Source organism: Malus domestica, chromosome 15 (assembly GCF_042453785.1).
Source record: "Malus domestica chromosome 15, GDT2T_hap1".
Lineage (NCBI taxonomy): Eukaryota > Viridiplantae > Streptophyta > Magnoliopsida > Rosales > Rosaceae > Malus > Malus domestica.
Window position 1 is genome coordinate 23202902 of NC_091675.1, and position 13288 is coordinate 23216189.

The window sequence follows — 13288 nt, forward strand, 5'->3', positions numbered from 1 at the left end:
TTTGGTTTGATTGTAACACCCAAACGAGTAGGAAAGGGTTCCAATTGCAACTGTCCCGAATTTTGCCTAGAGGAAGAGCCCACTTCAAAGAATCTGTTGACAATTGACTTTGTGATAAACACCAATCTCGATTATTGCACTTCGCTTTTTCACATGCACTATCAAAGTGCTCAGAACCAAAAAAATTTCTATATTTTATTTGTTGCCCACTTGAAGCTTCCCCAAAAGCAAATTCTTTTTTTTTTTTCAAAGCAATTCCCTTCTTCTTCTTTATTTTCGAAGCACTTTCGATAAAAAAAAAAAAAAATAGGTTCCTCTTTCTGCTGTCTCTGGAAAAACTTTGTTATGCAGCCCCGTAAATAATCTCAAACAGTATAGACAATTCTTCTTAGAGGATAATGGTGTTGTCAGCGTGGTTTATTACCACGAGAGCACAAGACTGCTGCTGGAGGACTTGACCACAGTGGGAGAACATGATCACGCTGCTGAGTGTTATGAATCAGTGGGATGCTGCGGTGAGTCCACGGTGGAAGGTGAGACCACAACAAAGGCAAAGGGCATGAAGGGCTTATTTTTCAAGCCAAAAGTCGCGAGTTCAAATTTGGATTTGCAGTAATTTGATAGCAACTTTAAATCAAACTTGATGGTGCAAGTAAATCCCTTAGGCTTAGTGACCAAAGTGTGGGAAATCGATCAGCATTTGTAGTTTCAATTTCCTGTGCAAATTCAGTTTTTGCAGCCAACAATGTCAACTGGAATGGGTTTTCTGAGGTTCTAATAAGATTTAATAAACCCTCTGGATGTAATTCGTTCAAATTCTGATAATGGTAATTATATTCGGGGAGTTAACATAGTGAATTTGAGCGCTTAAATGGTTCAATGGCAGATTGAGTTTTGTTCTCTGTTGAATGAAATGGTGTGGGGGAAAATAGTTTGAATTGTTGGGTTAATTCAGGCCTAGGTTCAAACGAGTTTAGGATGGGATTTTGAACATGCTATAATGTTTAAACGATTGGGTATTTTTGTGAGTTTTGGATTCTGCGAGAAAATTCTCAAAAGCCGATTCTGAACTTTCTTTCAAAATCAGTTCAAAAGCCGATTCTGCGAGAAAAATACCTGCTCAACAAGTAAGATATTTTCCATTGAAGCCAAGATTGCAAAGACTTTTTATGTCATCCAAAACTGCTTTGCTTATGAAATGGCATGCCGAGGAGCGTATTAATGATGGTGTGCTAAGGCACCCTACTGATACACCTGTATGGAAAGCTTTTGATGCTAAATATCCAGATTTTGCTAGTGGAATTCGTAATGTCAGACTTGGTTTAGCATTAGATGGTTTTAGCCCATTTAGAACAAAGGTTCCAGATGGTTATGCTTCTAATATTTCTCGACATGTACACATGAAGGAGCGGAGTATTTGGGGTCTTAAGAGTCATGATCATCATATATTAATGCAACAATTACTTCCTATAGCAGCACGCAGAGCTTTGCCTAAGAACATTGTTGAAGCATTGATTGAGTTCACTAATTTCTTCAGACAACTTTGCTTAAAAGTGAATGTACAGTCTGATCTGGAACATATTCAAGAGCGAATTGTGCATACACTTTGCCATTTTGAGAAGATTTTTCCAATGTCTTTCTTTGATGTAATGGAACATTTGCCTATCCATCTAGCTAAGGAAGCATTGGTTGCTGGGGCTGTCCAATTTAGATGGATGTATCCTATTGAAAATTGTAGTTGTAATTTTTATTATATTAACTGTTTTCATTAGATTATATTTTAATTATATTACACATAGGTACTTATTAACACTTAAGTGTTATGTGCGTAATCGTGCGCATCCTGAGGCCTCAGTTGCCAAAGGTCGCTTAATGGAAGAATGCATGACTTTTTACATCATCACTTTGGCTAATGTACCTATCCAATTTGCACGAAGATATAAAGGTTATGCCATTAATGGCTCCAAATTTCATACGAAAGAAAGTGAAAAAAGTAGAACCACTCAAAATTCTGGTGTTGTATCGAAAGTTGACACTATGAGCTACGCTACTGCTAAGGACAAAAAGCCTTGCTCAAGTGATGTCACCTATTATGGAGTGTTGAAAGATGTGGTTGAAATCCGATATACCAATACTTTGAAATTTGTTTTGTTTAAGTACAATTGGGTTGATGCAGTTGGTGGAATGAAAGAAGATGAGTTTAGATTCACATTAGTGAATTTTAATCATCTGTTATACAAAGATAATGTTGTAGGGGACGAGCCTTTCATTTTAGCATGAGATGCAAAGCAAGTTTGTTATATACAAGATCCATTTGATTCAGATTGGCATGTTGTTGTTAATGTGACTGTAAAAGATCTATTTGATATGCGTTCAAATGATTCTTCCCACACCCCAACAATAGTGCCTCAAGTAGAGCTCTATGCACCCTAACAATTGGATGAAACTGTATTATGAATGATAAAGATGTTGGTTAGGTCAGGGAAGGAGTGGATGGAGCAACCGTAGACACAAATGTTAAAGAAGTTGATGATCCTCCTGAAAATGAGATGGAAGAATGATTGGCCATATAGTGTATTAGTTAATGATTATCTTAGAAATTCTTGTTATCATGTGACACTATTTTGGAAATTCTGATTATATTAGTTACTTTATTACTTCTATATATATAAATATGTTAGATTAATAATCGTGCACATGGAGTAGCATTTGATAAGGTACTTGGTAGGTACTCGGTTACATATTATGAATTATTTACATCAATCTTTTATGATGATTCATCGTGTGTATATACTAATTTTTTAGTGCAACAGAAAATGGCACCAAAGAGGGGAAGAGGCAAAGCAATGGAGGAATTGATTCCCCCATCTCCAATGAGAGCTAAAAAGGGTAGTTCACAAGCATGACCATCTCAGCAGCGTGGACAAAGTTCAAATCAGCCTCAGTTATCTAGGCCATCTTAGCATATCACATTGAATCAAACTCAACAACAGCCATCGATTACAAGGCGTACACAATCTCAATTAGAGACACAACTACAACAAAATCCATCTGCCTCTAGTTGTGAGAATGAGCCTTTGGCAACTCCATTAAACGAAACAGGTTTGCAATGCTAAAGGACCATTATTTTTTCTAGTTTTTTATTCTATCATTCAAATTATATTTTGCTTATAATGAATAATTTATAGGTGAAAATCAGTCTGAAGGTATTAGGAAAGGTCGAGGAGCTGCTCTTTCTATCTCAGAATGGGGAACTGGAACAAAAGTTCATATTGATTTTGATTTTAAATGGAAGCCAATAAAAGAAAATGCAACTAGGTTTAGTGGACAACTTGGAATTATAGCAAGAAATGGTCAAAATGTTCCTCTAACATATGCTTCAAGGACTGAAAGGCCTGATCATGTATTAGATGATATTTGGAAAGAAGTCACGGTAAACAACACTTACAAAATTTACTAATTTTACTCAGATGCACAAGTCTTCATTTCAATAATAATTATCGTCTAATAATTACAAGATAACAAAGATGTCCCTGATGCATATAAATTTCATTGCTTAAAAGGTTATTGGCAATAGATGGAGGGATTGGAAGTGTCGGGTTAAGCAAAGATGGTATGACGCATACTTGACCGATAAAAAACATTTATCCTTCACTCCTCCTCAAGTCACTACAGATCAATGGAAGACACTAGTAAAGTATTGGGGCCTCCCTAATGTAAAGGTAAATTAGGAAAAATTACATTTTAAGTTTATAATAGTGATGAATTATGGTTTCTTTAAACATGTGTAGGAATATTCTGAGGCAAATAAGGCTAATCATGCACTTGGAGGTGCTCCTCATTGAACTGGTCGTACTTCATTTGCTCAATTGAAACATGAGGTCAGAACACTAGTTTTGCAGTGAGTAATAAGTGATAATAATTAACAATAGTACTAATACTAATACAAGCAGTGGGATGTATATATATACACACACCATGCTAGAAAACTGGAATGGTATAATTTGTACCATGTCCAATTTGAATACGACATGCTGGAATGCTGGAAAGTTTTTATTTTCTCCATTTAACAATTTTCATTACTAACTTGATTAAACATCGTGTTCTCTTAAGATGAGAGAGAAGGGAGAGAAAACGGATCGGTTGACCATGTTTATAAAAAAAAGAACAAAGAAAACAAAGAATGATGACAGAGAACTTTTCGATGAGGAAAGTGGCCGCATTATTGTAAGTATCAGTTAGTTTATATATTTTTCACTCGAAGTAAAAACTTTGCATATTCACATCGTTTTGATTAGTTGGGTTGTGCATTATTTTTATCTTTTGGTCATTTGAACTAGTTGGGTCATGTTTTGTAGAATCAATTTAATCAATGCTTGGAAGAAAGTGAAGAGCATGAGCAAGACAAGGATTATCGAGATGAGGTGTTTACTAGAGTTATGGGACCTGATGCATATGGACGTGTTTGCATGTATGGAACAGGTATAACTCCATCTCAAGTGTTTTGTCAAAGTTTAAGATCTTCCAATGTTAATGAGGACACCATACGAGAAGAGGTAGAAAGACAATATAAGACTAAATAGATGATCTTAAGGCTAAGCATGAATATGAAATTGAAGATCTTCGATCCAAGTATAGTGAAGTCAATTCGAAACTCCATCTCGTGATGACTCATATTGGTTTCCATGTTAACACATCACCAAGCGGAAGTGGACAAGTATATACATTCGAATGTGATTTTGTTCTCTTTTCAATTTATTAGAATAAATTAGTGTGAAAATTTGAGCAATTTTGATTTCTATTTGTCGTGTTGGTGTTAAATATAGGCTCCAAATACATCAAGCCATCTACAAGAAACATATGGGAGTAATGAGCAGCAACCTTAGTTAGACCCAGAAGCATAGAAACAATTGCTTTCATAAAAGGTTTGTAAAGAAAACATTATACAAAAGATTAAACTTTTAATTGACACATGTTATTGATGGCTGTGTAATTCTTATTTTTCAGGTTTGCATGGAGATTGTGATGAAGAGTCTTGATCATAATTAAACTCTTGAATATGTTGGAGCATATTTGAAATAAAAAAAAATATGTTCATAACTTTTGAGACGAGATTATTTATATTTGACTCTAGTAGGATTATATGTTTTGGGATATGTGGATGGTGTACTTTCAATGTTATTAGGAATTCTAAAAGCATAGTTCTTTGATTCATATATTATTTTACTTTTGAACTTGAGATGATTGTGAATAAGATTATAAATTGCAACCCAATCTTTCATTGAACAAATATCATTTCCAACCATTTTGTATTTAAAAAAAAAATTGTAGGGATAAAAGCATTTACAACGTGTCAAACATGTCTCAAATATTTTGTTTAATTCCACCATCAAAGCAGTTGCGACGCTAACTATTGTGTCGCAAAGCTGTCGTAAAATAACTTTGCGATGCTTGAAATGTGTCGCAATAAGTTGTGAAAACTTTTGCGACATAGGTTTGTTGCGATGCAATCACAAGCGTCGTTAAAACGCATAAACGATGCTTTCATGAGTTTACACGACGAGTTTTTAGCGTCGTATTTAGCAAGTTTTTTTGTAGTACTTTAGTCTTGATCATTGATTCTATTTGATTTATTAATTCAATGGCCTAATATAAAAAAGGGAGTTTAAGAAACTAAAAATAGTATGTGAAAATCTGTAACTTAAAAATATTGAACCACTAAAAAATTAATATAATTATAATACATTGCTGAATTTAACAATTAAACGTGCGTTCAAGAATTTGAAGAAATTTATTGTGTGAAATATGAACCACTAAAAAGCTTTCTTCGAGATTTTGGACCAGATTTGGTGGTAATAAGGCTGCATCAACGGAACATGCGGCATTTGAACAAAAAACAAAACACGAGGCCCAAAAAACAAAGAAAAAAAATGAAAAACTATTTAAGGGAAAATATTCGACCAAAACAAAAGCGAAAGGAAATATTCGAGCACTCGAAAGGAAAATAGACCAAAACAAAAGCGAAAGGCGAAGACGAAAACATGTCGCGGAAGCATGCCCGGCACGTGGAATTCAACCATCGTTAGTAGGGCTGGGTTCGGTTTGAAACGGTTCGGTTTTTTGTCAAAACCGAAACCGAACCGAAATTTCGGTTCGGTTCGGTTCGGTTCAATTTTTTTCGGTTTTTTTCGGTTCGGTTTTTTTCGGTTCGGTTTTTTTCGGTTCGGTTTTTTTCGGTTCGGTTTCAGTCCGGTTCGGTTTTTTTTTTTTAATAAAATGTAAACTTTCATTAAACTTACATACATATAAAAGCCCACAACTAAACACAAACAAAAAAATGGGCCAGAACAACAACCCAACCCAACCCAAGGGTTGAGCCCGAAAAAGAGAGAAAAAAACGGAAAACCCTAGCTGCTAAGTTCCCTTGCCGCCGTCGAAGCAAGCTCCGGCGACAATGTACCAGCAATCCAACAAACACCAGAGGTGAAGACCATGAATCGTGATATCCAATCATGATTTCCTGCTTTTAACAACCCCTGAGCACAAACAACATAATTTTCCTTCAGCTGATGAATTAACAATCACAATTCAAAGAGAAAAATAACCTTTTTCGTCATTGATTTATGAATTACTTGCATAATTCACATAGCAATATCATTTCTAAACAAAATAAAAAACTGAAGAACAAACAAGGAAAATTGATTAACATTTAGACCTAAAACTACTAGAATCGCTCAATTCCATTGGCGTAAAAGCACAACAACTGAAAATCTAGTTCTCGTCAATTTTCTTAGGCACCAAACTGAAAAAACTATAATAAAAATGGAAATATGAATAACCTAATAACGAAATCCATCAGATCTAAACAGGCATGCAGAGATCGAATCCAAAAACCAAATGCACAAATCCATCAGTATTTGGATTTCTTTTTTTCTTTGTTGGGGGTTAGAGAGAGAGAGAGAGAGGGAGGGAGAGTACAGTGGGTGTAACTATCCATCAGTATTCGAATCCATCAGTAATCCAAATAACAATCGAAACAAATATCCAAATACACAAATCTAAAACCGAAACCGAAAACCAAAAAAAACCGAAAAATCATGAAATAATTCAACAAATTAACTGATGCAGATCAAAAAAAAAAAAGCAAATGGGTTCGTCTAAATGCCATAATCGGACTCCAATATCACATGCCCAGTGCCCATATTCAAATTCATAGTCAAGTCCACAATAGATCTAGAAATTCCAAAACATATTCAGAGAAAAATACAAACTTTTCCACCTTAAATTACATAAATTTCAAATGGGTAACCATAAAATTAAAAACCCATAAACTGAAAAATAGATAAGACCCACAACCTTTGCTGCAGCGATATCGCAGTGATCGTCGCAAGCTCTTACAATTCTTCTTTTCGTCGGGTCTCGAAAGGGGCGAGGGAAAATCATTGTTTGGAGAAAAAAGAACCACGAGGAAGACAAGAGAAGACTAGAGAGAGTGATTTGGAGGAAGAGAGGAAGGAGAGGGAGAGAGAGAGAGACTGAGGAAGCAGAAAGGAAGTCGCGGCGGGGAGAGAGAGACTTTGAGATCTGAAAATGAAATGGGAATGGGGAGACGGCTAGGGTTTTAAGTTTTTTATAAAGCATTCAATATAAGAAACCTATAAATAATATACTGGTACAACTATAACAATAGAAAGTCTACAGTCAAGTTGGCTGACAGCTTCTAAACCCAACCTACAGATCAGGGGTTCGAACCTTGATGCTAACATATTTTTTTGTATTTATATATATATATATTTTTTTCGGTTCGGTTCGATCCGGTTCGGTTTCTGGACCTCAAAAACCGAAACCGAACCAGCCAGATTCGGTTCGGTTCGGTTTGGCAGTTTCGGTTCGGTTTTTTTCGACCTCGGTTCGGTTTGGTTTTCGGTTTTTTTCGGTTTTCGGTTATTTGAACCCACCCCTAATCGTTAGGCAGAAAAACACGGGTTTGCTGGATTGGCGGCTGCTGCTTCAAAAGTTTCCGACCCACCATTCCGTTCCAGTCCACGGACTCCACAGAAACCATGGAGAAAATAATGGTGGAAAAAAATTGAATTTTTAGGGAGAATATGGACATGGGGTTTGCTGGATTGGCGGCTGCTGCTGCAAATGTTGGATTTGGAGAAGCAGAAGATGGATTTGGATCGAGCGCGAGCAGGGCTCGAGCTGCCTTTCAATGGGGTGGAACCGTCTTTGCCTTGTGAGTCCCTTCACTACTCAAAAAATCAACTTTTTCATTCTTTTACAGTTTTACTTTGTATTCAACTGTCCCGGCTGGTTGAAATCTGGAAACCCAATTCATGAATTCGAATGTTACTTCCATTGCTTGCAGTATTAGTTAGAATTAGTGAGACGTTGTTGATTTTGGTTTGCTTGGATTGGATGCATGTGGTGTAAAAGGATGGCTATGTGTTGTTAAACTCTCAAGATTTGGACTTTGTTTCCATTATCTACTTACCATATGATGAATCGATGATTTGGATTTTTTGAAATTGCAGCTCCTTCTAACTATCTGTTTAAATTCTGTATTGGGTTTGATAAATTAAACTGGAAGAAGAAACATATGAGAAAATCCTGTGAAATTTCTAGTTGAGTAATTGATGACAGAGCAAAGTAATTACCTTTCTTCCTATTATTTTTCAGTTTAAATTTATTAGTTTGTTTTGAGTGGCCCTGACCACGAGTATTTTGGTTTTCGTCTAATTCCATTGTTGTCACTGAAGTTTCGCGAGTCACATTTATGAGTATGATAGATTGATAGGTCATTAGAGAATGTTAAAGTACCTGTGAATGTAAAATCTGTAATTTGTCTTAAATTTGACTGTTGTGACATTTTTTATTGTAACTGATAGATACTTGATACATTGAGATATATTTTCGATCAAATCGTTACCTTGTCTGATAGATTTTGTATAATGGCTTGAATAGCAAATTTTTCTCTTTTATTCCTTTGGATCAAATTTTGTTGTCTATTGATGTGTTCTTTGTTTCACTTTACAATTTACAAAACTTCATATGTCCAGGGTTAAGGTTTCCAGTACAGGCGTTGTATTGTTTGTGACTGCTACTTGATATTTGTCAATGATGATCACCTTTTCTCGAGATTCAATTTCTACCAAAACCTCTTTCATCAATGAGGTCTTCAGAAGGAAACTTTAGATAGACTACATTTGATTCCATCTTATTTTGACATGTCAACATAGCTCTTAGCACAGTAATTAATTCCCCGAATCCAACATTTTTTTGTACAGAATTTTGTTAATCTTGAACCGAGCAGGGCGGAGATCAGCCATGCAAAGTAACTTTCTTGTACTGTACTTGTTTACAAGCTTCCCAACAGTGTTGTTCAAAATTTTGAGGTGCTTACTGACCATTTCCTTTCAAATTTCCATAACTAATATGCCCACATATCCATCAAACTTACAAATCGAAGTATGCAGGGGGCAATTCGGTTATTGGGTTTCCTTTCTGGCTGTTGCCGCAAACCTCTTCTTTCCTCAAACTGTTCCAGGTATCTTTATAATCTTGACCATGACGTACTTCTTGACTTATGTCTATGATATGATTGTATTGTTATTTTAGATTTTCGTTTTCCGATGATTATATGTGTGCAGTTTCTCGTTTTCTCTTGTTTGTCGTCACACCTGTCTGGGTCGCTAACGGACTGCGTGATAGTATCGTGGGCTGCATCTTTTGTCTAATACTCGGAGTTTCGCTGGTCATAACAGAGATACGAGGAATCGGAGGTTTTTGTAACTGTCAATGTAATTTTCATTGCTTTGCTTATTGTCTTTGTATAGGATTTATCTTCTTCTTTACAATATTGTATCTATGCTCAGAAACTTGGTAGAAAAGGAGAAGATGTAACATGTATTCTAGATCATTTATTGGCTTGTTTAGAAGGCTTGTTCCGAACTCAACGATGTTTATGAATATTACTGAACAGTTCCATTGCAGATGCCATATCTACTTAGGCCAGATATATTTGATTGTGTTCTTACTGTAAATCAACATAAAGCACTAATACTTTGAAAATCTTTTACATCTATGTTGGCAAAGTTTCTGCCGTGTGAAATGCAGATTTGGAGAGTTGGACCTTATGTTGAATAAGAGTCTAATTGCCCGTCTGATACATCATATACAGGAGGAATTATTGGGTATAATTTGGGCCGTGTCACGTGATAAGGAAAACACTAATAGAATACGATAGTATATGTATCTTGTCACACGAGGATTTGAAAATCATAACAAGTATTTAATTGTTCTTGAGTGCCTTCCTAACCAATGTTGACAACTCCCAAAGATGAGTATTATAATACAAACCTACTTTTCTTAATAAGAACAGAAAAAAAAAAAAAAAAAACCTTTTTTTAATACTAACTAAAGATTAACTCCACTTACAGATCACATTCTGAAGATTAAAAAGAAGTGTTCAACCAGACAATTCTTCTTAAATCCGCCCTGCTTTCTGCATAAATTGTGCTAACAATTCACCATACAAAACTCCATGTTAGTGATATTTCTATGCATTTTTGTCTTGACAGAACAACTCCAAATCATTCAATTCAAGAAAAATGGATATGCCCCATCTCATATCTGCTACATTTCTCACCATTTTTTGTTGCTCTTGTTTGATTTTTGCTCAGCAGCCTTACGAGGGACAGACCTTCACGGATTGTTACAACCCAAAAACTTACTCAAAATCTGTTCTTGGCTACACCTGCAATGGAGCAAGCAAGAGTTGCGAAACATTCCTCACCTTCAGATCCCGGGCACCTTACAACATGGTCTTTGCCATCTCCAATATGCTGACTTCTGACGTGTCTCAGCTGGCAGAGATAAATTTGGTTTCTGAGAAGCAACGTTCGAAACCAACAAGTTGGTGATTGTTCCGATTACTTGCTCCTGCTCAGGTGAGTACTATCAGATAAACACGTCTCATGTTGTTGTGAAGGTCTATACGTTTTTAATTGTTGCGAATAACACATTGCCAGGCCTTTCGACATGTCAAGCTATGCTGAACCAGAATAGTAATCTAACTGCAGAAAACTTGTACATTGGTGATAGACTCATTGTTGCTCTTAGATGTGCTTGTCCCACAAAGAACCAAACTGACCTAGGTTTCAAGTATCTTTTGACTTACTTAATCGCTCAAGGTGATTATGTTTCATTGATCAGCACGAGATTTGGCTCGGATACAGGGAGAACTCTTGAAACTAATGGGCTCCCTTCACCGCACTTTTATTTCCTTTGAAAAACCCTCCAAACAGTTCTCAAACCGTAGAGCCTCCCACATCATCACCATCACCTCCAGCAATACCTCCACCACCCTCCAATAACTCAAACAAAACATGGGTTTACACCCTTTTTGGGGCTCTTGGCGGAGGCGGACTTGTATTGGTCATAGGCCACATTATCTTCTGCACATTCTTCCGTGGAAGTACTAAGAAGGGTTTTGATCCAATTATTGCCTCAGAGAGCTTTGAGCCGCTTGAAAAACCACAAGGGAAAAAGGTGGAGGAAGAGGTCTCGGGACTTTTTAGAGGCTTATCTGGCATAGCTCAATCCCTCCAAGTTTACAAATTTGAGGATCTGCAACGCGCAACAGGTGGTTTTAGTACTGCTTATATGGTTAAGGGTCTGTTTATCGTGCCAAAATTAATGAGGATTTGGCAGCCATTAAGAAGATGAATGGAGATGTGTCCAAAGAGATAAATTTACTAAAAAAGGTCAGCCATTCTAATCTCATTCGCCTCTCTGGCGTTTGCTTTAATGATGGACATTCATATCTTATCTACGAGTATGCTGTCAATGGACCATTAAGTGATTGGATCTACTACAGCAGCAATCACGGGAAGTTCCTGAATTGGACACAAAAAATACAGATTCTGCTGGATGTGGCCTCAGGGCTTCACTATCTCCACAGCTTCACCACTCCTCCCCATGTCCACAAGGATGTAAAGAGCAGTAACATTCTTCTCGACAGCGATTTCAGGGCCAAGATCGCAGACTTCAGTCTAGCAAGGTCAACAGAAGCACCGGAAGGTGAGTTTTCTTTGACAAATCACATTGTCGGAACATAGGCTACATAGCTCCTGAGTACTTGGAAAATGGCTTGATATCCACAAAGCTTGATGTCTACGCATTTGGCGCTCGCAGGCTGGAAGTACTCACTGGAAAAGACATTGCTATGTTTTACAAAAAGAATATTTGCTTGTCTGATGTAGTATACTCTCTGCTTAACAACGAAGATGGAGGGCAGAGTTTGAAGGAGTTCATGGATCCCTTCTATGCAAAAGAGTTATCCTCCAAAACTTTCTCTTTTCGTGATCAAACTGATTGATAATTGCTTGAAAAGAAACCCTGCTGCTCGCCCGAGAATGGAGGAGATGGTGCAATTTATGTCAAGAAACATGAGCAATTCACTGGGGAATTGTCAAGCAACATCTCAGGCTATCAAACTTTAGTGAGAGTTCTTAGTAGCACCGAAACTGGAACAGGATCTCATTCAACTGCTTAGTTTAAAGCTAGATTTTATTTAATCTACTGCTCTTCTTTCTCTTTTCCCGGTTCAGATTCATCTGCTGCTACTGTGTATAAATTATGGGAAATTCTTCGGATATGCAGCAGTAAAAAGCCTCGGGCAAATTTCTAGAAGAACTAAGACAATGACTGGAAGAAATGTTTTGACCAAGAAAATTGACCTGTTTCTTGCAGAATTATATTTTTAGGAAATTCTCTGTGCAGAACGTCCATTTATTAATAAAGAACGGCCATTCATTGATAATGAGGCAATGTCGTTGTAGCGAACAAAACATAGCAAAGCTGGATTATTAATATGGCCTAGTCAATAGTGCTACTAATCATATGATTCTCCCCTACATTCCTACCCTAAACTACCTTAATTAATGAGTTACTGCTCCTTTAAATAAGATTAAAGTTTCAGTATGAGTTGAATTAGGGTCCCAACCAGGGCTTATTTTCTGGTAAAATTCCATGTGATAAGCCTAATTAGTCAACATAAGTACAAAAATTCGATCATTCAAAACAATTAGAACACGGCAATGCTGATGTTGCAGACATAATCATTGCCAAGTAGTACAAAACTTCAAGACTTTAAGCTTCTCTGCCAAAATTCCTCACAGAAAGTTGTAACTTGATCATGGATTGCTCTATGTTCATGCTCTTAATTTTATTGTTGTTCATTCCGAAACTCAAAGCTCAAGTTATTTAGGAAACTCAGCTTCTG

At 36.6% G+C, this 13288-nt stretch overlaps 2 protein-coding genes and 1 long non-coding RNA gene across 3 annotated transcripts; 2 read left to right on the forward strand and 1 right to left on the reverse strand.

Moving 5' to 3' along the window:
• Positions 1-5721: 5721 nt before the first annotated feature.
• Positions 5722-7634, reverse strand: LOC108173658 (uncharacterized). Its single transcript, XR_001790401.3, has 2 exons — positions 7357-7634; positions 5722-6536 (listed from the first exon to the last, which is right to left on the reverse strand). It is a non-coding gene; the product is annotated as an uncharacterized lncRNA (long non-coding RNA).
• Positions 7635-7969: 335 nt separating this feature from the next.
• LOC103415983 (cold-regulated 413 plasma membrane protein 4-like) lies at positions 7970-9995 on the forward strand. The gene is made up of 4 exons (XM_029094485.2): positions 7970-8239; positions 9291-9398; positions 9480-9550; positions 9622-9995. The coding sequence occupies exons 1-4, from the start codon at positions 8109-8111 to the stop codon at positions 9738-9740; spliced, it is 429 nt and encodes a 142-aa protein (XP_028950318.2). The 5' UTR covers positions 7970-8108; the 3' UTR covers positions 9741-9995.
• LOC103401247 (lysM domain receptor-like kinase 4) lies at positions 9768-12826 on the forward strand (the record flags this gene model as incomplete). The annotated part of the gene is given in 8 exon segments (XM_017322881.3): positions 9768-9803; positions 10689-10893; positions 10896-11261; positions 11264-11677; positions 11680-12117; positions 12120-12322; positions 12324-12468; positions 12471-12826. Coding segments are annotated over 8 exon segments (1896 nt in total), but the record flags the coding sequence as incomplete, so codon positions are not given.
• Between the last annotated feature and the right edge of the window lie 462 nt (positions 12827-13288).

What these genes read in the sequence shown, in the direction of transcription:
- LOC103415983 (XM_029094485.2), top strand. Translation starts at nt 8,109, where the DNA reads ATGGACATGGGGTTTGCTGGATTGGCGGCTGCTGCTGCAAATGTTGGA. An exon ending in GGTGGAACCGTCTTTGCCTT is followed by an intron (nt 8,240 to 9,290) that starts GTGAGTCCCTTC and finishes TTTTTTGTACAG; the next exon opens with AATTTTGTTAATCTTGAACC. An exon ending in CTTTCCTCAAACTGTTCCAG is followed by an intron (nt 9,551 to 9,621) that starts GTATCTTTATAA and finishes TTGTTATTTTAG; the next exon opens with ATTTTCGTTTTCCGATGATT.